The 22606-nt window shown below is 44.3% G+C and overlaps 1 protein-coding gene across 1 annotated transcript in view; it reads left to right on the top strand.

The window, feature by feature from the left end:
* The window catches only part of LOC309548196 (chymotrypsin-like elastase family member 1), a gene marked incomplete at its 5' end in the record, with an annotated part of 43661 nt that overhangs the window by 15541 nt on the left and 5514 nt on the right, over nt 1–22606 (top strand). Inside the window, 4 exons of the mRNA XM_082248151.1 lie at nt 2875–2972; nt 18627–18727; nt 20495–20620; nt 21904–22040. Coding sequence (XP_082104277.1) covers nt 2875–2972; nt 18627–18727; nt 20495–20620; nt 21904–22040 — 462 coding nt within the window. The remainder of the gene's footprint in view (nt 1–2874; nt 2973–18626; nt 18728–20494; nt 20621–21903; nt 22041–22606) is intronic.

Below are 22606 nucleotides of genomic sequence, written 5' to 3'. Positions count from 1 at the left end.
TGTTCTCACTGGTTGATGACTTCTCCCTTCTACTGTATAAAAGAGGAGACAGAAAGGCTTGGTGGTACATGAGATTGTCTCTGCAACTGCCTCACAATGCTCAGGCTTCTGGTACTTGCTGCCCTTGTCCTCTGCGGTAAGAAGTGATATTTCCTATTCATCGATACTTTATTGAAGCATATAATAGGGGAAATAATTAAACAAACCCAGAAATATTTTATTAAAGAAGGTACTGAATAATTGAAGCAAATAATAACACAATTTATTTAACAAAGTTACCTAACTCCTTTAGTAAATCAAACCAGAAGTTGTTTTTTTTTAAATTAAAGTATATGCAAAGCCAGATTTTATATATATTTTTTGAATAGAGTAAGGAAGGGTTTGAACCATTTTCGTTTTTGGAGTGGGGGGGACCACTATCTCTATTTGTCCAGCGGACCACTGTTGCCAGGACTCAAGGTAGGGAAGAATCCCAAATTTTCAGCTGTCAGCTGAACAGGAAGGTGGGAGAGGTAACCACGCACTGATACTGAAATGTTAACTAGAACCCCCCTAATAATGGTTTTTCACTACAATTTAACTTAAGGACCAGGCCTATTTCTATTACTTATTGTTTACAAGTTAAAGTCAGTATTTTTTGCTAGAAAATTACTTAGAACCCCAAAACATTATATAAATATTTTTAGCAGAGACCCTAGGGAATAAAATGGAGATGTTTTCAATACTTTATGTCACACCGTATTTGCGCAGCGATCTTACAAACGCAATTTAAAAAAAATACACTTTTTCATTAACATATAAGAAAACAGAAAAGTTGGCCCAATTTTTTTCTATAATGTGAAAGATAATGTTATGCTGAGTAAATTGATACCTAACATGGCATGCTACAAAATTGTGCACGCTCATGGAATGGCGACAAACTTTGGTACTTAAAAATCTCCATAGGTGACGCTTCAAAAATTTCTACAGGTTACCAGTTTAACCGATTCAGCCCCGGCCACCGCAGTTTCACTGCGGCAGGCAGGCGCTCCTGGGCAAAGTGACGTAGTAATACGCTGCTCGCTCAGTAGGGGGCGAGCGCTCGTTAGATGGGGAGCGAGCGCGTCGGAGCCGCCGGCCACTCGCGATCTCCCGCAGCAGAGAGAGGAGGACAGACTGATGTAAACACAGCCGTCTGTCATTCTCCCTGAAGTGATCACAGAGGCTATATGATCCTGCTATATAGGATCTCATGTCTCTTTGATTACTTCACAAGCCACACCCCTCCACAATTAGAATCATGCCCCTAGGGACATATTTAACCCCCTTGATCACCAGTACAGTTAACCCCTTCCCTGCCAGTGTCATTTTTACAGTAACAGTGCATATTTTTAGTCACTGGTACCCCCAAAAGTGTCAAAAAAAGTCAGTTAGGGGTCAGATCTGTCCGTCGCAATGTCGCAGTCCCGCAAAAAAAAACGCAAATCGCCGCCATTACTAGTAAATAAAAAACAATAAAATTGACATAAATCTATCCTGTAGTTAGTAAACGCAATAACTTTTGTGCAAACCAATCAAAATACGCTTATTGCGATTTTTTTTTTATCAAAAATATGTAGCAGAAAACAAATTGGCCTAAAATGTTAAAAAATTTTGATTTTTACATTTTTTTTTGAGAATTTCATATAAAAAATTGTGAAAAATATTGTTATTTTTTCAAAATTGTCGCTCTTTTTTTTGTTTATAGCGCAAAAAATTAAAATCGCACAGGTGATCAAATACCACCAAAAGAAAGCTCTGTTTGTGGAAAAAAGAACGTCAATTTTGTTTCAGTACAGTGTCGCTCGGCCATGCAATTGTCAGTTAAAGTCACACAGTGCCGGATCACAAAATAGGGCCTGGTCATTGAGCAGCCAAATCCTCCGGGGCTAAAGTGGTTAAAGATACAGAGGATTTCTAGTGCTAGAAATATTGATCTCCCTCTAACGATCATGGCGATACCTCACATGTGTGGTTTGAACACCGTTTACATATGTGGATGCAACTTGTGTATGATTTCTGTGCGCGAGCTCGGAGGGACAGGGCACTTTAAATTTTTACATTTTTTTTCCTTATTTATTTTATTTTTATTTTTTATTTTTATATTTCCCCTTTCAAAAAAAAATGTTGATCACTTTTATTCCAATTACAAGGAATGTAAACATCCCTTGTAATAGAAATATGCAGGACAGGTCCTCTTTAATGTGAGATCTGGGGTCAAATAGACACTAAAGCAATAAAAAAAAAATGTCTTTATTTTTATTTAATTTTTTTAAAATGTTGCCCTTTAAGGCAGTTGGGGCTGAAGTGACGTTTGACGTTGCTCCAGGCCTCCAAGGGCATAGAGTGGAGTGGGGGCCATCTTTCTCTCACTCGACTTCCTGCCCATCAGGCAAGCAGATCGGATAATTTTCCCCGCTACTGACGGCTCAGGTAAGCAAGGAAAATGACCGGGAAGCGGCAGGAGAGGGGTGGGTACCTCTCCCACAGCCCATAAAAATCCTGTGGCAAATCCCCTGCTGGGACCACTTTTATGGTAAAGTGGACCGCACGCCGTGTAAAAAAATACGAGGGTTATGGCAGCTATCTGCTGCCATAACTCTGATAATTAATGTCAAATTAGGGACGTAAATACACGGTGGGTGGTCAGGAAGTGATTAAATAGCCATAGCACAATGAATGTAAAGGTAAAGGGAATTTCTGTAGTTTTCTACTCGGAGCTGAATAACTGTGATCAGGCATTTTATGTGTCAAATTCACTTTTGCAATTAAGTTTTCTTTCTTGTTTATTATATAACAGTATTTTCACAAAACGTACTCACGTACACACTTTGTCTTTTTAAATTTCGCTTAAAGGATACTGTCATGATGATGATATCCGCTATTTTGAGGACAATGATAATAGCCGTGTGGTAGGAGGCACCAACGCAGCCAAGAATGCCTGGCCATGGCAGGTTAGTTACACACAAGTACCAATCCTTGATTGACCCTTTGGAGCACAATTTTTCATAAGTGATCAGTATTAGTGTTGAGCGAACACGGACTGTATTATTCGTGTTCGTACCGAATAATTGGATTTTTTGTACCCGAACACGGACACGGACACTTTACTGTATGTTCGGGTAAAAATCCGTGTTCGGTCGTTTTATTTCCGGGTTTTGCATGCTTTGGCGCTCTTTTCATGGCGGGCTTTCAACAGCCAATCAACAATCGTTTAACTGGTGTGCCTTAAGCCATCCCAGCCATGCCTGCAAATGTCTTAGTAGCTGTGATTGGCCGTCTGAAGCATGTGACCAAGTCTTTATAAGTTCGAGGCAGCCGCAGCGGCGTCATTATGCTGCTTATATCAGGGACAGAGCACACATCAACGTGCTGGCTGCTGATTAGGGAAAGATAGGCAGGAAAAAACCATTTGTGTCCGGATAGAATTGAGGGACAGGTCGGAGTGTTTAGGCAGGGCGAGTTGTAGGCATTTTAGGGATAGAGTCTGCTGAATTATAGGGTCAGTGTCTTCTACAAACTACAATCGATATTGCTGTGTGGGGGGTGGGGTGAATCTGCACTCAATCCTGATCTACGATCTCTTCTCAATCCTGTTAGGGACAGAGTCTGCTGAATTTTAGGGAAACTGTGTTCTACAAACTACAATCGATATTGCTGTGTGGTGTGGGATTGGAGATAGGCAGGTGTCAGTGATCCACATCCATTTTTCTGTGTGTGAGCTGCAGTGAACACAATCTTTTTGGGCTGCAGTGAACACAATCTTTTTGGGCTGCAGTGAACACAATCTTTTTGGGCTGCAGTGAACACAATCTTTTTGGGCTGCAGTGAACACAATCTTTTTGGGCTGCAGTGAACACAATCTTTTTGGGGTGCAGTGAACAAAATCTTTTTGGGGTGCAGTGAACACAATCCTTTTTGATGTGCAGTGAACACAATCTTTTTGGGGTGGAGTGAACAACATCCTTTTTGGGGTGCAGTGAACAACATCCTTTTTGGGGTGCAGTGAACACAATCTTTTTGGGGTGCAGTGAACACAATCTTTGTGGGGTACAGTGAACAGAATCTTTGTGGGGTGCAGTGAACACAATCTTTGGGGGGTACAGTGAACACAATCTTTTTGGGGTGCAGTGAACACAATCTTTGTGGGGTGCAGTGAACACAATCTTTTTGGGGTGGAGTGAACAAAATCATTTTTGGGGTGCAGTGAACAACATCCTTTTTGGGGTGCAGTGATCAAAATCCTTTTTGGGGTGCAGTGAACACAATCTTTTTGGGGTGCAGTGAACAAAATCCTTTGTGGGGTGCAGTGAACAGAATCTTTGTGGGGTGCAGTGAACACAATCTTTGGGGGGGTACAGTGAACACAATCTTTTTGGGGTGCAGTGAACACAATCTCTGTGGGGTACAGTGAACAGAATCTTTGTGGGGTGCAGTGAACACAATCTTTGGGGGGTACAGTGAACACAATCTTTTTGGGGTGCAGTGAACACAATCTTTGGGGGGTACAGTGAACACAATCTTTTTGGGGTGCAGTGAACACAATCTTTGTGGGGTGCAGTGAACACAATCTTTGGGGGGGTACAGTGAACACAATCTTTTTGGGGTGCAGTGAACAACATCCTTTTAGGGTGCAGTGAACACAATCTTTGTGGGGTGCAGTGAACAACATCCTTTTAGGGTGCAGTGAACACAATCTTTGTGGGGTACAGTGAACAGAATCTTTGTGGGGTGCAGTGAACACAATCTTTGGGGGGTACAGTGAACACAATCTTTGTGAGGTGCAGTGAACACAATCTTTGTGGGGTGCAGTGAACACAATCATTGTGGGGTGCAGTGAACTCAATCTTTGTGGGGTACAGTGAACACAATCTCATACTTCTGAAGATTTGAGGGTGCTGCCTGTTCCATACTCCCCCCTACTCCTCATCTAGCCTTTTAGGGGTACAAACAATAGTAATTGGGGCCTAGTGTGGTTGTGTACGTGTGATATACATACACTTTTTTTGGATCATATTTTCTATTCCGCTATTTAATCAAAAACCTTTGGGGATCAGTTAAATTGGGGGATAGTCTGTGTTGGTACGTGTGAGAGAGATCCACCTTTCCAAGTTGTTGGGGTTCATCTCATACTTCTGAAGGTTTGAGGGTGCTGCCTGTTCCATACTCCCCCTACTCCTAGCCTTTTAGGGGTACAAACAATAGTAATTGGGGCCTAGTGTGGTTGTGTACGTGTGATATACATACACTTTTTTTGGATCATATTTTCTATTCCGCTATTTAATCAAAAACCTTTGGGGATCAGTTAAATTGGGGGATAGTCTGTGTTGGTACGTGTGAGAGAGATCCACCTTTCCAAGTTGTTGGGGTTCATCTCATACTTCTGAAGGTTTGAGGGTGCTGCCTGTTCCATACCCCCCCTACTCCTCATCTAGCCTTTTAGGGGTACAAACAATAGTAATTGGGGCCTAGTGTGGTTGTGTACGTGTGATATACATACACTTTTTTGGATCATATTTTCTATTCCGCTATTTAATCAAAAACCTTTGGGGATCAGTTAAATTGGGGGATAGTCTGTGTTGGTACGTGTGAGAGAGATCCACCTTTCCAAGTTGTTGGGGTTCATCTCATACTTCTGAAGGTTTGAGGGTGCTGCCTGTTCCATACCCCCCCTACTCCTCATCTAGCCTTTTAGGGGTACAAACAATAGTAATTGGGGCCTAGTGTGGTTGTGTACGTGTGATATACATACACTTTTTTTGGATCATATTTTCTATTCCGCTATTTAATCAAAAACCTTTGGGGATCAGTTAAATTGGGGGATAGTCTGTGTTGGTACGTGTGAGAGAGATCCACCTTTCCAAGTTGTTGGGGTTCATCTCATACTTCTGAAGGTTTGAGGGTGCTGCCTGTTCCATACCCCCCCTACTCCTCATCTAGCCTTTTAGGGGTACAAACAATAGTAATTGGGGCCTAGTGTGGTTGTGTACGTGTGATATACATACACTTTTTTTGGATCATATTTTCTATTCCGCTATTTAATCAAAAACCTTTGGGGATCAGTTAAATTGGGGGATAGTCTGTGTTGGTACGTGTGAGAGAGATCCACCTTTCCAAGTTGTTGGGGTTCATCTCATACTTCTGAAGGTTTGAGGGTGCTGCCTGTTCCATACCCCCCTACTCCTCATCTAGCCTTTTAGGGGTACAAACAATAGTAATTGGGGCCTAGTGTGGTTGTGTACGTGTGATATACATACACTTTTTTTGGATCATATTTTCTATTCCGCTATTTAATCAAAAACCTTTGGGGATCAGTTAAATTGGGGGATAGTCTGTGTTGGTACGTGTGAGAGAGATCCACCTTTCCAAGTTGTTGGGGTTCATCTCATACTTCTGAAGGTTTGAGGGTGCTGCCTGTTCCATACCCCCCCTACTCCTCATCTAGCCTTTTAGGGGTACAAACAATAGTAATTGGGGCCTAGTGTGGTTGTGTACGTGTGATATACATACACTTTTTTTGGATCATATTTTCTATTCCGCTATTTAATCAAAAACCTTTGGGGATCAGTTAAATTGGGGGATAGTCTGTGTTGGTACGTGTGAGAGAGATCCACCTTTCCAAGTTGTTGGGGTTCATCTCATACTTCTGAAGGTTTGAGGGTGCTGCCTGTTCCATACTCCCCCTACTCCTAGCCTTTTAGGGGTACAAACAATAGTAATTGGGGCCTAGTGTGGTTGTGTACGTGTGATATACATACACTTTTTTTGGATCATATTTTCTATTCCGCTATTTAATCAAAAACCTTTGGGGATCAGTTAAATTGGGGGATAGTCTGTGTTGGTACGTGTGAGAGAGATCCACCTTTCCAAGTTGTTGGGGTTCATCTCATACTTCTGAAGGTTTGAGGGTGCTGCCTGTTCCATACCCCCCCTACTCCTCATCTAGCCTTTTAGGGGTACAAACAATAGTAATTGGGGCCTAGTGTGGTTGTGTACGTGTGATATACATACACTTTTTTGGATCATATTTTCTATTCCGCTATTTAATCAAAAACCTTTGGGGATCAGTTAAATTGGGGGATAGTCTGTGTTGGTACGTGTGAGAGAGATCCACCTTTCCAAGTTGTTGGGGTTCATCTCATACTTCTGAAGGTTTGAGGGTGCTGCCTGTTCCATACCCCCCCTACTCCTCATCTAGCCTTTTAGGGGTACAAACAATAGTAATTGGGGCCTAGTGTGGTTGTGTACGTGTGATATACATACACTTTTTTTGGATCATATTTTCTATTCCGCTATTTAATCAAAAACCTTTGGGGATCAGTTAAATTGGGGGATAGTCTGTGTTGGTACGTGTGAGAGAGATCCACCTTTCCAAGTTGTTGGGGTTCATCTCATACTTCTGAAGGTTTGAGGGTGCTGCCTGTTCCATACCCCCCCTACTCCTCATCTAGCCTTTTAGGGGTACAAACAATAGTAATTGGGGCCTAGTGTGGTTGTGTACGTGTGATATACATACACTTTTTTTGGATCATATTTTCTATTCCGCTATTTAATCAAAAACCTTTGGGGATCAGTTAAATTGGGGGATAGTCTGTGTTGGTACGTGTGAGAGAGATCCACCTTTCCAAGTTGTTGGGGTTCATCTCATACTTCTGAAGGTTTGAGGGTGCTGCCTGTTCCATACCCCCCTACTCCTCATCTAGCCTTTTAGGGGTACAAACAATAGTAATTGGGGCCTAGTGTGGTTGTGTACGTGTGATATACATACACTTTTTTTGGATCATATTTTCTATTCCGCTATTTAATCAAAAACCTTTGGGGATCAGTTAAATTGGGGGATAGTCTGTGTTGGTACGTGTGAGAGAGATCCACCTTTCCAAGTTGTTGGGGTTCATCTCATACTTCTGAAGGTTTGAGGGTGCTGCCTGTTCCATACTCCCCCTACTCCTAGCCTTTTAGGGGTACAAACAATAGTAATTGGGGCCTAGTGTGGTTGTGTACGTGTGATATACATACACTTTTTTTGGATCATATTTTCTATTCCGCTATTTAATCAAAAACCTTTGGGGATCAGTTAAATTGGGGGATAGTCTGTGTTGGTACGTGTGAGAGAGATCCACCTTTCCAAGTTGTTGGGGTTCATCTCATACTTCTGAAGGTTTGAGGGTGCTGCCTGTTCCATACTCCCCCTACTCCTAGCCTTTTAGGGGTACAAACAATAGTAATTGGGGCCTAGTGTGGTTGTGTACGTGTGATATACATACACTTTTTTTGGATCATATTTTCTATTCCGCTATTTAATCAAAAACCTTTGGGGATCAGTTAAATTGGGGGATAGTCTGTGTTGGTACGTGTGAGAGAGATCCACCTTTCCAAGTTGTTGGGGTTCATCTCATACTTCTGAAGGTTTGAGGGTGCTGCCTGTTCCATACCCCCCCTACTCCTCATCTAGCCTTTTAGGGGTACAAACAATAGTAATTGGGGCCTAGTGTGGTTGTGTACGTGTGATATACATACACTTTTTTTGGATCATATTTTCTATTCCGCTATTTAATCAAAAACCTTTGGGGATCAGTTAAATTGGGGGATAGTCTGTGTTGGTACGTGTGAGAGAGATCCACCTTTCCAAGTTGTTGGGGTTCATCTCATACTTCTGAAGGTTTGAGGGTGCTGCCTGTTCCATACTCCCCCTACTCCTCATCTAGCCTTTTAGGGGTACAAACAATAGTAATTGGGGCCTAGTGTGGTTGTGTACGTGTGATATACATACACTTTTTTTGGATCATATTTTCTATTCCGCTATTTAATCAAAAACCTTTGGGGATCAGTTAAATTGGGGGATAGTCTGTGTTGGTACGTGTGAGAGAGATCCACCTTTCCAAGTTGTTGGGGTTCATCTCATACTTCTGAAGGTTTGAGGGTGCTGCCTGTTCCATACTCCCCCTACTCCTCATCTAGCCTTTTAGGGGTACAAACAATAGTAATTGGGGCCCAGTGTGGTTGTGTACGTGTGATATACATACACTTTTTTTGGATCATATTTTCTATTCCGCTATTTAATCAAAAACCTTTGGGGATCAGTTAAATTGGGGGATAGTCTGTGTTGGTACGTGTGAGAGAGATCCACCTTTCCAAGTTGTTGGGGTTCATCTCATACTTCTGAAGGTTTGAGGGTGCTGCCTGTTCCATACTCCCCCTACTCCTCATCTAGCCTTTTAGGGGTACAAACAATAGTAATTGGGGCCCAGTGTGGTTGTGTACGTGTGATATACATACACTTTTTTTGGATCATATTTTCTATTCCGCTATTTAATCAAAAACCTTTGGGGATCAGTTAAATTGGGGGATAGTCTGTGTTGGTACGTGTGAGAGAGATCCACCTTTCCAAGTTGTTGGGGTTCATCTCATACTTCTGAAGGTTTGAGGGTGCTGCCTGTTCCATACCCCCCCTACTCCTCATCTAGCCTTTTAGGGGTACAAACAATAGTAATTGGGGCCTAGTGTGGTTGTGTACGTGTGATATACATACACTTTTTTTGGATCATATTTTCTATTCCGCTATTTAATCAAAAACCTTTGGGGATCAGTTAAATTGGGGGATAGTCTGTGTTGGTACGTGTGAGAGAGATCCACCTTTCCAAGTTTTTGGGGTTCATCTCATACTTCTGAAGATTTGAGGGTGCTGCCTGTTCCATACCCCCCCTACTCCTCATCTAGCCTTTTAGGGGTACAAACAATAGTAATTGGGGCCTAGTGTGGTTGTGTACGTGTGATATACATACACTTTTTTTGGATCATATTTTCTATTCCGCTATTTAATCAAAAACCTTTGGGGATCAGTTAAATTGGGGGATAGTCTGTGTTGGTACGTGTGAGAGAGATCCACCTTTCCAAGTTGTTGGGGTTCATCTCATACTTCTGAAGGTTTGAGGGTGCTGCCTGTTCCATACTCCCCCTACTCCTAGCCTTTTAGGGGTACAAACAATAGTAATTGGGGCCTAGTGTGGTTGTGTACGTGTGATATACATACACTTTTTTTGGATCATATTTTCTATTCCGCTATTTAATCAAAAACCGTTGGGGATCAGTTAAATTGGGGGATAGTCTGTGTTGGTACGTGTGAGAGAGATCCACCTTTCCAAGTTGTTGGGGTTCATCTCATACTTCTGAAGGTTTGAGGGTGCTGCCTGTTCCATACTCCCCCCTACTCCTAGCCTTTTAGGGGTACAAACAATAGTAATTGGGGCCTAGTGTGGTTGTGTACGTGTGATATACATACACTTTTTTTGGATCATATTTTATATTCCGCTATTTAATCAAAAACCTTTGGGGAAATTGGGGGATAGTCTGTGTTGGTACGTGTGAGAGAGATCCACCTTTCCAAGTTGTTGGGGTTCATCTCATACTTCTGAAGGTTTGAGGGTGCTGCCTGTTCCATACTCCCCCTACTCCTAGCCTTTTAGGGGTACAAACAATAGTAATTGGGGCCTAGTGTGGTTGTGTACGTGTGATATACATACACTTTTTTTGGATCATATTTTCTATTCCGCTATTTAATCAAAAACCTTTGGGGATCAGTTAAATTGGGGGATAGTCTGTGTTGGTACGTGTGAGAGAGATCCACCTTTCCAAGTTGTTGGGGTTCATCTCATACTTCTGAAGGTTTGAGGGTGCTGCCTGTTCCATACCCCCCCTACTCCTCATCTAGCCTTTTAGGGGTACAAACAATAGTAATTGGGGCCTAGTGTGGTTGTGTACGTGTGATATACATACACTTTTTTTGGATCATATTTTCTATTCCGCTATTTAATCAAAAACCTTTGGGGATCAGTTAAATTGGGGGATAGTCTGTGTTGGTACGTGTGAGAGAGATCCACCTTTCCAAGTTGTTGGGGTTCATCTCATACTTCTGAAGGTTTGAGGGTGCTGCCTGTTCCATACTCCCCCTACTCCTCATCTAGCCTTTTAGGGGTACAAACAATAGTAATTGGGGCCTAGTGTGGTTGTGTACGTGTGATATACATACACTTTTTTTGGATCATATTTTCTATTCCGCTATTTAATCAAAAACCTTTGGGGATCAGTTAAATTGGGGGATAGTCTGTGTTGGTACGTGTGAGAGAGATCCACCTTTCCAAGTTGTTGGGGTTCATCTCATACTTCTGAAGGTTTGAGGGTGCTGCCTGTTCCATACTCCCCCTACTCCTCATCTAGCCTTTTAGGGGTACAAACAATAGTAATTGGGGCCTAGTGTGGTTGTGTACGTGTGATATACATACACTTTTTTTGGATCATATTTTCTATTCCGCTATTTAATCAAAAACCTTTGGGGATCAGTTAAATTGGGGGATAGTCTGTGTTGGTACGTGTGAGAGAGATCCACCTTTCCAAGTTGTTGGGGTTCATCTCATACTTCTGAAGGTTTGAGGGTGCTGCCTGTTCCATACTCCCCCTACTCCTCATCTAGCCTTTTAGGGGTACAAACAATAGTAATTGGGGCCTAGTGTGGTTGTGTACGTGTGATATACATACACTTTTTTTGGATCATATTTTCTATTCCGCTATTTAATCAAAAACCTTTGGGGATCAGTTAAATTGGGGGATAGTCTGTGTTGGTACGTGTGAGAGAGATCCACCTTTCCAAGTTGTTGGGGTTCATCTCATACTTCTGAAGGTTTGAGGGTGCTGCCTGTTCCATACTCCCCCTACTCCTAGCCTTTTAGGGGTACAAACAATAGTAATTGGGGCCTAGTGTGGTTGTGTACGTGTGATATACATACACTTTTTTTGGATCATATTTTCTATTCCGCTATTTAATCAAAAACCTTTGGGGATCAGTTAAATTGGGGGATAGTCTGTGTTGGTACGTGTGAGAGAGATCCACCTTTCCAAGTTTTTGGGGTTCATCTCATACTTCTGAAGATTTGAGGGTGCTGCCTGTTCCATACCCCCCCTACTCCTCATCTAGCCTTTTAGGGGTACAAACAATAGTAATTGGGGCCTAGTGTGGTTGTGTACGTGTGATATACATACACTTTTTTTGGATCATATTTTCTATTCCGCTATTTAATCAAAAACCTTTGGGGATCAGTTAAATTGGGGGATAGTCTGTGTTGGTACGTGTGAGAGAGATCCACCTTTCCAAGTTGTTGGGGTTCATCTCATACTTCTGAAGATTTGAGGGTGCTGCCTGTTCCATACTCCTGCTCCTACTGCTCAACCATCCTTTTAGGGGTACAAACAATAGTAATTGGGGCCTAGTGTGGTTGTGTACGTGCGAGATACATACACTTTTTTTGATCATATTTCCTATTCCGCTATTCAATAAAAACCTTTGAGGATCAATTGAATTGCGGGATAGTCTGTGTCGGTACGTGTGAGATCCACCTTTCCAAGTTTTTGGGGTTCATCTCATACTTCTGAAGATTTGAGGGTGCTGCCTGTTCCATACTCCTCCTCCTACTCCTCATCCATCCTTTTAGGGGTACAAACAATAGTAATTGGGGCCTAGTGTGGTTGTGTACGTGCGAGATACATACACTTTTTTTGATCATATTTCCTATTCCGCTATTCAATAAAAACCTTTGAGGATCAATTGAATTGCGGGATAGTCTGTGTCGGTACGTGTGAGATCCACCTTTCCAAGTTTTTGGGGTTCATCTCATACTTCTGAAGATTTGAGGGTGCTGTCTGTTCCATACTCCTCCTACTCCTCATCCATCCTTTTAGGGGTAGAAACAATAGTAATTGGGGCCTAGTGTGGTTTTGTACGTGCGAGATACATACACTTTTTTGGATCATATTTCCTATTCCGCTATTCAATAAAAACCTTTCTAGGGCAAGATCTTAAATTACAGAAATATGAGGAGACCGTCAAATAAGGGCCGTGGCCTGGGTCGTGGTGCTGCTGGTAGAGCTCCTGTTGCAAGGAGAGGACGTGGTCGATCTGTGCCAGCTACACGCACAAGTGAAACACCTTCCTCAAGTGTGAGTAGGCGACAGAACCTGCATCAGTATTTGGTAGGGCATCAAACGCCCCTAGAAGTGATGAGGCCAGAACAAGTTGAGGCGATAGTAGATTGGTTTGCTGCTGACAGTGCCTCCAGTTCCTTCACATTGTCTCCCACCCAGTCTACTGCAGAAAGGTCAGAGTTGGCACCTGCAGCCAATGTCCAACCGTCTTTCACCTCACCCCCTTGCAAATCAGGCCAGCAGTCTGAGCCCCAAGCCATACAGCAGTCTCTTATTCTTTTTGAGGACTCTGTCAGCAGGGTTTCCCAGGGCCATCCACCTAGCCCTGCCCCAGAAGTGGAAGAGATTGAGTGCAGCGATGCCCAACCACTTATTTCTCAAGATGAGTACATGCAAGGATCATCGCAGCACGTCTCCGATGACGACGAAACGCAGGTGCCAACTGCTGCGGCGTTCAGCATTGTGGAGACCGACAAGGAGGGCAGGGGTGAAGACTGGGTGGAAGATGATGTGGAGGACGATGAGGTCCTCGACCCCACATGGAATGAACGTCATGCAGGTGACCTGAGTAGTTTGGAGGAAGAGGCGGTGGTCGCACAGAGCCACCAGCACAGCAGAAGAGGGAGCAGGGTGCAGAAGCGGAGCGGCCGTGCCCTAGACACTACGCCCGCTACTGCCCAACGCAGCAAGGGAACGAGCGCACCAAAGTCAGCTCAAAGGAGTTCTCTAGCGTGGAAGTTCTTTAGAAAATGTGCTGATGACAGGACACGAGTGGTTTGCACCCTGTGCAATCAGAGCTTGAAGCGAGGCATAAACCTTCTCAACCTGAGCACAACCTGCATGATCAGGCATCTAAGTGCAAAGCACGAGCTGCAGTGGAGTACACACCTTCAAAACCAAGAAACGTCTCTGGCTCATCCTGCTTCCTCTTCTGCTGCAGTCTCGGCCGCTCCAGCCACATCTGTAGTGATACCGGCACCTGCCACCCCGCAAACAGACGATCTGTCAGCAACACCACCACCTGGGTCACCAACAACCATCTCCACAATGTCCCGTGGAAGCGTTCAGCTTTCCATCTCCCAAACACTTGAGAGGAAGAGGAAGTACCCCCCTACCCACCCGCGATCCCTGGCCCTGAATGCCAGCATTTCAAAATTATTGGCCTTTGAAATGCTGTCATTCCGTCTGGTGGAGACGCACAGTTTTAAAAACCTTATGTCGGTGGCTGTCCCACAGTACGTCGTGCCCAGCCGCCACTACTTTTCCAGGCAAGCCATCCCTTCCCTGCACAACCAAGTGGGGGAAAATATCAGGTGTGCACTGCGCAACGCCATCTGTGCCAAGGTCCACCTAACTACGGATACGTGGACCAGTAAGCACGGTCAGGGGCGTTATATCTCCCTAACGGCACACTGGGTAAATGCAGTGGCGGATGGGCCTGAGGCGGATAGCAATTTGGCGCATGTCCTTCCACCACCGAGGATTGCAGGGCGCTTCAGTTTGCCTCCTGTTCCTAACTCCTCCTACTCCGCTTCCTCATCCTCTACCGCCTCCTCATCCGGACAGCGTAACACCTTCACCACCAACTTCAGCACGGCCAGGGGTAAACGACAGCAGGCAGTTTTACAACTTGCCTGTTTGGGGGACAAACCACACACCGCGCAGGAGTTGTGGAGGAGCATGGAACAGCAGACAAATGAGTGGTTGCTGCCAGCGAGCCTCAAGCCCGGCCTGGTGGTGTGCGATAACGGGCGAAATCTCATAGCAGCTCTGGGCCTAGCCGGTTTGACGCACATCCCTTGCCTGGCGCATGTGCTGAATTTGGTGGTGCAGAGGTTCCTTAAAAACTACCCCGATATGTCAGAGCTGCTGCAGAAAGTGCGGGCCGTTTGTGCGCACTTTCGGCGTTCTCACCCTGCTGCTGCTCGCCTGGCAGCGCTGCAGCGTAACTTCGGCCTTCCCGCTCACCGCCTCATATGTGACGTGCCCACAAGGTGGAACTCCACCTTGCACATGCTGGAAAGACTGTGCGAGCAGCAGCAGGCCATAGTGGAGTTTCAGCTGCAGCACGCACGCGTGAGTCGCTCTGCGGAACAGCACCACTTCACCACCAATAACTGGGCCTCCATGCGAGACCTGTGTGCCTTGTTGCGCTGTTTTGAGTACTCCACCAACATGGCCAGTGGCAATGACGCCGTTCTCAGCTTAACTATCCCACTTCTATGCCTCCTTGAAAAAACAATTCGGGCGATGATGGAAGAGGATGTGGCACAGGATGAGGAGGAGGAGGAGGATGAAGAGGTAACATTTCCAAGGCTTTCAGGGCAGTCATTCGCAAGGGGCTCCGAGGGTGGGTTCCTGCACACGCAAACGCCAGGGACGCAATTGTCCAGCAGGGGCACAGTTCTGGAGGATGAGGAGGATGAGGAGGAGGAGGAGCTGGAGGAGGAGATGGAACCATGTTCACAGCAGGGTGGCACCCAGGCCAGCTCATGGCCATCACTGGTGCGTGGCTGGGGGGATACAGAGGACACGGACGATACACCTCCCACAGAGGACAGCCTTTCGTCGCCTCTGGGCAGCCTGGCACACATGAGCGATTACATGCTGCAGTGTCTCCACAACGACCGCCAAGTTGCCCACATTCTAACTTGTGCTGATTACTGGGTGGCCACGCTGCTGGATCCCCGTTACAAGGACAACGTACCGTCCTTAATTCACTCACTGGAGCGCGATCGCAAGATGCGCGAGTACAAGCGCACGCTGGTAGACGCCATGCTGCTGGCATTCCCATCTGACAGCGGGGCCACAGTGGAAGCACAAGGCAGAGGAGGAGGAGGAGGAGGTCGCCAACGCAACCAGGGCACCGCCAGCACCTCAGAAGGCAGGGTTAGCATGGCCGAAATGTGGAAAAGCTTTGTCAGCACGCCACAACAAACAGCAGCACCAGCAGCTCAGATGGAACGTCTTAGCAGGAGGCAGCATTTTACCAACATGGTGGAGCAGTATGTGTGCACACGCCTACATGTAGTGAATGACGGGTCTGCCCCCTTCAACTTCTGGGTCTCCAAATTGGGCACATGGCCTGAGCTTGCCCTTTACGCCTTGGAGGTGCTGGCGTGCCCTGCAGCCAGTGTATTATCTGAACGGGTATTTAGCACGGCTGGGGGCGTTATAACAGACAAGCGCAGCCGCCTGTCCAGAGACAATGTGGACAAGCTCACGTTCATTAAAATGAACCAGGCATGGATCCCACGGGACTTTTCCGTACCTTATGCAGAATAGCAATGGATACCGACCTTACCCACCCATTGTTCCATTTTTGCTCTTTCTCACTCTTTTGGGGTGTACCCTCATTTAAAATTTTTGAAAAGAAGCAGTGTTGGCTACCTCGTCCTCCTCCTCAGGGCCAGATTAATGTAGGGGCTATTGGAGCTGCAGCTCCAGGCCCCTACCTTTTATATAGGCCCCGGGTTGGCCATATTCACTGTTACCGCTCTTCTGTCACTTGTAAACACAGAAGTCTGGCTTCTATGCTCGCTTCCCCAGGCAGCACCCTCAGAACCTCCCCACACAGCGTGAAGGCCGGACAAGGAGGGACAGTTGGCGATGCATGGATGTGTTTATGGGCTTCAGAGACAGCATCCCATGTTGAATTAGGCATGCATGGCTGCACCCTTCCTCCTCTGGGTGCATGGCAAGGCACGGCCCTTAAGGCCCTTCAAAATCCTCAGCACCAAGCCCATGATGCTGTTAATCCGGCCCTGGTCCTCCTCCACCGCCGCTTCCACCTACACCGCCCATAGGTGTGCGCAGCCTATTGCATTAAGGTGTGCACCCCAAAGTTGAAATACACATGCATGTGTTTGCCAGCAGGGAGAGTAATGTATCGGGGCCATGTACCTGTAGGCAAGGAGAAATAGAGCAGAGCAGGTCCCAGGGAGATCTTTCCCATCTCCTCACTGGCAATGCTATGTGCCCTAGGTGATTAGGGTGTGCCCAGGCACACCCAGCACACCCTGTGCGCACGCCTATGTCACCGCCACATCCACCACCACCTCAACCTCCCTCCTACTCCATATGGGCCTCGTCCTTCAGAGATGAAGAAGAACATTGTTTTATTTTTCTGTTTTTTTTTGTTGTTTTAAGTTATTTCCCTATCCACATTTGTTTGCAGAGCACTTGCCATGCTCTTAATTACGTTTTGCTGCCATTTGCAGCACTCTAGCCCTTTCCTTTGGTGTTTTAGAGCCATTTTAGTGCCTTAAAGTTCGGGTCCCCATTGACTTCAATGGGGTTCGGTGTCCGGGAAAAGTTCGGTAAAAGTCCGGGACACGGACCCGGACTTTTTTTTAAAGTTCGGCCGAACCCGTCGAACACGGACATCTAGGTGTCCGCTCAACCCTAATCAGTATACATTGTAAAAATGCTTTATACATTGTTTTTGTTATTGATGATTTTATGGAGGTGAAGCATTTCCAAAAAATTGTACTAATTCTATGACCTGTTTTTGCCTACCTTAACAGAATGAGTCAAATTAAAAGGAAAGTTAAGGGACTGTGTCTAGCCCAAGTGAAATGATTTTCAGGATAAAGTTTGAATATTAGCTGCATATGGCTGCAATCAGAAACAAATGCACAAATTACTTCTAATTAGAGCTCTATATAGTCCCTTGCAGTCACTTTGTTCGGGTCTTCACAGTTCTGTTAGGTGGCACAGTAAATTATTTTCAAATAGTTCTGGCCTGTGCGTCCTGCCTTTTAAACTCTGTATGTGGTTACGGCTGAGGAAGGGCATTGCTTGAACATGTGCACTCACTAAAGGTTTGAACTCTTGCTGGCATAGATTTAAGGTCAGTCAAAAAATAAAGTGAGCTTAGCTAAAGTATTTAACTATGTTGATATAGTTATTGGCAAAGCCATGTGCAGAAGATGAATGTTAAGATTAAAGAGATACTAAGCGTGGATTTTTTATTGTTAAAATAAAAAAGGTTATACTTTTGCCCAGAAAGGTCCCTTCCCTCTTTTTCTGACAGTCCTCTGCTGGCACTGTCCGCTCCTCTCTTCTCTAAGGGCCTCTTTAGGAAGCCAGGTGCCAAGGGAGCACCAGTGCATGCGCGCTCCCAAGCCATAAATACACACAGCGCAGGTAAGCCATTACCCTGCTCCCTCCTCTATGGAAATTTGCCAGTATATTCTATGAAAGCAGCCTGGGACAGCACTGGAGTGGTAACAGGAATCAGGATAGTGTTTAGGAATGGGGGTGGGTTGGACAAGTAATGCAGATAATTCATTAAGGTTAAAAAAAAAACAGACTTTAAATCCATGTTAAAAAACTGGTCCCCAAGACTACCAAAAGTTCTGCCTGACTGGTGTGCACTTATAGTAACCTCTTTAATATCGCACACAGTGTAACAGGCTATTATATGAATTCACAATTGGCAGCTAGCATGTACACAAATTGCATCTATAAACATGAAGCAATACAAATATGCCAAAATATTTTAGCTATTCAGATTGTCACCAGATTGAATCAGGTTAGAAAAGTAAAGATTATATCAGATTACTTTCTCTGGCAACATCCACCCTTGTTTTACCTTTCAGCAAAGTTATAATTCTGCTATTTAATTCCTTCAGGTATCTCTGCAGTACCTCTCTGGCAGCAGCTGGTACCACACCTGCGGAGGTTCCCTGATCCGTGCTAACCGTGTCTTGACTGCTGCTCACTGCGTGGACAGGTATTATTACATCAATGTACGTAGACAGTAAATATATATATATATATATATATATATATATATATATATATATATATTAGCTCACAAAAGTGAGTACACCCCTCACATTTTTGTAAATATTTTATTATATCTTTTTATGTGACAATACTGAAGAAATTACACTTTGCTACAATGTAAAGTTGCGAGTTTACAGCTTGTATAACAGTGTAAATTTGCTGTCCCCTCAAAATATTTCACCACACAGCCATTAGTGTCTAAACCGCTGGCAACAAAAGTGATTACACCCCTAAGTGAAAATGTCAAAACCGGGCCCAATTATCCATTTTCCCTCCCTGGTGTCATGTGACTTGTTAGTGTTACAAGGTCTCAGGTGTGAATGGGGAGCAAGTGTGTTAAATTTGGTCACTGGTCACTGGTAGTTCAACATGGCTCCTCATGGCAAAGAACTCTTTGAGAATCTGAAAAACAGAAATTTTGCTCTACATGAAGATGGTCTAGGCTATTAGAAGATTGCCAAGACCCTGAAGCTGAGCTGCAGCATGGTGGTCAAGACCATACAGCGGTTTAACAGGATAGGTTCCACTCAGAACAGGCCTCGCCATGGTCGACCAAAGAAGTTGAGTGCACATGCTCCAGAGGTTGTCTTTGGGAAATAGATGTATGAGTGCTGCAGAGGTTGAAGGGGTGTGGGGTCAGCCTGTAAGTGCTCAGACCATACGCCGCATACTGCATAAAAGTGGTTTGCATGGCTGCCATCCCAGAAGGAAGCCTCTAAAGATGATGCACAAAAAGCCTGCAAACGGTTTGCTGAAGACAAGCAGACTAATGACATGGATTACTGGAACCATGTCCTGTGGTCTGATGAGACCAAGTTAAACATATTTGGTTCAAATGGTGTCAAGCGTGAGTGGCGGCAACCAGGTGAGGAGTACAAAGACAAGTGTGTCTTGCCTACAGTCAAGCATGGTGGTAGGAGTGCCATGGTCTGGGGCTGCATGAGTGCTGCTAGCACTGGGGAGCTACAGTTCATTGAGGGAACCATGAATGCCAACATGGTTCAGGTGAGTGGAGCAGGTGAGGAGCAGCCTCCCTTGCTCTGAACTGACAGGCTGCAGGAGTGGCTCCTGTTTTGGATGCCCAGTGCAGCTGTCAGCACTAGCTTTGGCACTGCACAGAATCTAATTTGGGAAGGGAGGGGGGGGGTTTGACTCCCCGATCCCTCCATTATCTACTTTTCTGTTATCCTGATGTGTGCTGTAACCCCAGTGAATGTCCAAATACTTTAGTACTAATCTGAATAAAGTGCACATTTAGCGAGAAGAGAAACACTGTCACATGACAGAGAGAGTGACACCGCCACTCCCCATAGTGTCTGCCAATACTGTGGATTCTTGTGCTGGCTGCAATGGAGGAAGAAACTGTGGGGGAGCACTGAGAGGGTAAATAACAGTGGGAGGGGAGCCCCTTTATACAGACACTATAACTTTGAGCTGAATGGGGTAAGATAACAATGTTTGTTTAGGTGTTGCCAAGCCAGCATTTAAATAGCTTACCATACAACTTCTGTCTGAGGTAACTGCACTGGCAATCGATAGCTTCATCATCGACATATTCCTCCTGTGCTCTCTCTGCTTTAACAAGGGGCAGAGAGGGCAATAGATGTATGATATTCCTGCAGGTACTAACTTTTATTTACCTACGAAATGCATTACATGTCTAATATTAGAAACATCTCTCATTTTCTTTAATCTTTCTATTTTTCCCTAGTGTTCAAACCTTCCGTGTTGCCCTGGGAGACCACAGCCTTAGCGCTAGTGATGGTACTGAACAGTACATCTCTGTATCTTCAATTAGAAAGCACGCCAGCTGGAACAGAAACAACGTCGCTGCTGGGTAAAAAGCTGAAACATGGCAATAGATCTGTTGTTTACTCACAGTCATATAAATGCCCTTTTACATAAAAGTGGATAAGGTGGCATTAAGTACAATGTAAACATTTAAAAACAGCAACTATTCTGCTGAAGAGGCACAAGTTAGAGCAGACTTTCTATTTCATATTAATCCATTAAATGTACAATATAGCTTACATGCAGCCAATAGAAACCTGTAGGTGGTGATATAACCCAGAATACCTTACACATGTTGCAATTTAGCCACAACTATTATAATTTTCAGAACTTTTAAGTCGCAGGACTTGACTTTGCAACAAAGTCATGTGGAAAAGATTAAATAGACTTACTGTAAGTTCTCTGGAATATCATAATGAATAGTCTCTGCTTTCACTTACAAACCTGGTAAACTTCTCTGTGACCTCCAATTTCCTGATAGTAAATAGGAATACTAGTATTACGTTAGCCATGCACAGCTCAATTTTCTCCTATTCAGGCTATAGGGGAATCAGTGGATTTCCCCATGCATGCTAAACAGAATAGATGGGGGAATTTCCGCTGACAAAAACTGTATTCAGCAGCCATAACACCTGCAGCTGCCTGATTACCTAAACAGTGACTGCATCTAATAGGATACAGTCACTGCTCAGCCAATACTTTTCACCTGGCTCAGTTGATTTTTAAATCAACATTTGTCCAACCAGCTGGTCCTTGTAGAGCCACCCATGGATAAAATCTCTTCTGGCTGAATCGGCCAAATTTTGAGTTGCCTATGGCCAGTCCTGTCCTACATAAAAATCTTGCTTCTTGCTTGGAAAAGCTTAAGAGTTTATTTTTAAACCATAGAATGATTCACATATCTCCAAAAAGTTCTCAGTCTAGCATTTATATCACAATTGTACAGGCCCACAAAACCTAGGGACAGTTTTGGTGGAAGCTTATTCACCTACAAGTATATTTTATGATTGTAGAGAGAAAAGAGAGCACCTGGGGGAAATCCAAGCAAACATCAGAAACACCAGCAAACAAATTCCATGCATTTTCTCTGATAGAATCTTAGCCCCAGACCACAGCTCTGGAAGGTCATAGTGCTAGTAGCTTTGCCACTCAGTACATTGGCGTTATATGGGAGGTTTACCCCTGCCATTAACCAATATGTCAATGCCCTTAGTATTTTGTCTTGTCTCTTATCATGGACAGAAGACTGTGCAAATGTCATTATGTTTTGTCTATTTTTGTGAGTGTAAAGCACTCATGTCAATGTTTGCTACTTTGTATAATTTATAGCTATGATATCGCTATCCTGTGGCTGGCCTCCAGCGCTACCCTGAACTCCGCTGTGAAAGTGGCTTCTCTGCCAAGTGATGGCTACATTCTGGCAAACAACTTCAACTGCGTTGTCACTGGCTGGGGAAGAACCAGCAGTAAGTATTGATTCCATCATAGTGAAGATTAGTGACATAGTTCTGTTAAAATAGTCGGTAGGGGGTTACCAACTGTGGTGTGCAGAAGCATTTCAGAAAAGAAATAGTGTAAAAGTGTGTTTAAGACAGATATGCTATATGTTTGTAGCTTTACTCAAAACATATCCCCTCTGCTGATTGGAAGTAGTGCTACAGAAATATCAAGTAAGCCCCTGGCAAGTTCTATAATGTGAGCCTGTTTTGTATTTTTTAAAAATGCATGTGTTGTTACATTTGTTGTTAATGAATGCAAACCTGGCTATCAGAGATTACATGCACAACTTTGTAATTGGTGTGACACACCACTTACCCATTAAGCTAGTGTACTGCATAATCGTGACTCATAGGGGTTGATTTACTAAAGGCAAATAGACTGTGTACTTTGCAAAGTGCAGATGCACTCTGCAAGTGCAGTTGCTCCAGAGCTTAGTAAATAAGCAGAAGCTCTTCTGACTTCCAAATCATGTGCAATCATGTTTACCTCATTTACTAAGCTCTGAAGCAGCTGCACTTAAAAAGTGGAAGTG

The sequence above is a fragment of the Pelophylax lessonae genome (genome assembly GCF_965119305.1).
Source record: "Pelophylax lessonae genome assembly, chromosome: 2".
NCBI lineage: Eukaryota > Metazoa > Chordata > Amphibia > Anura > Ranidae > Pelophylax > Pelophylax lessonae.
This window is presented reverse-complemented; position numbering and strand designations above follow the sequence as displayed.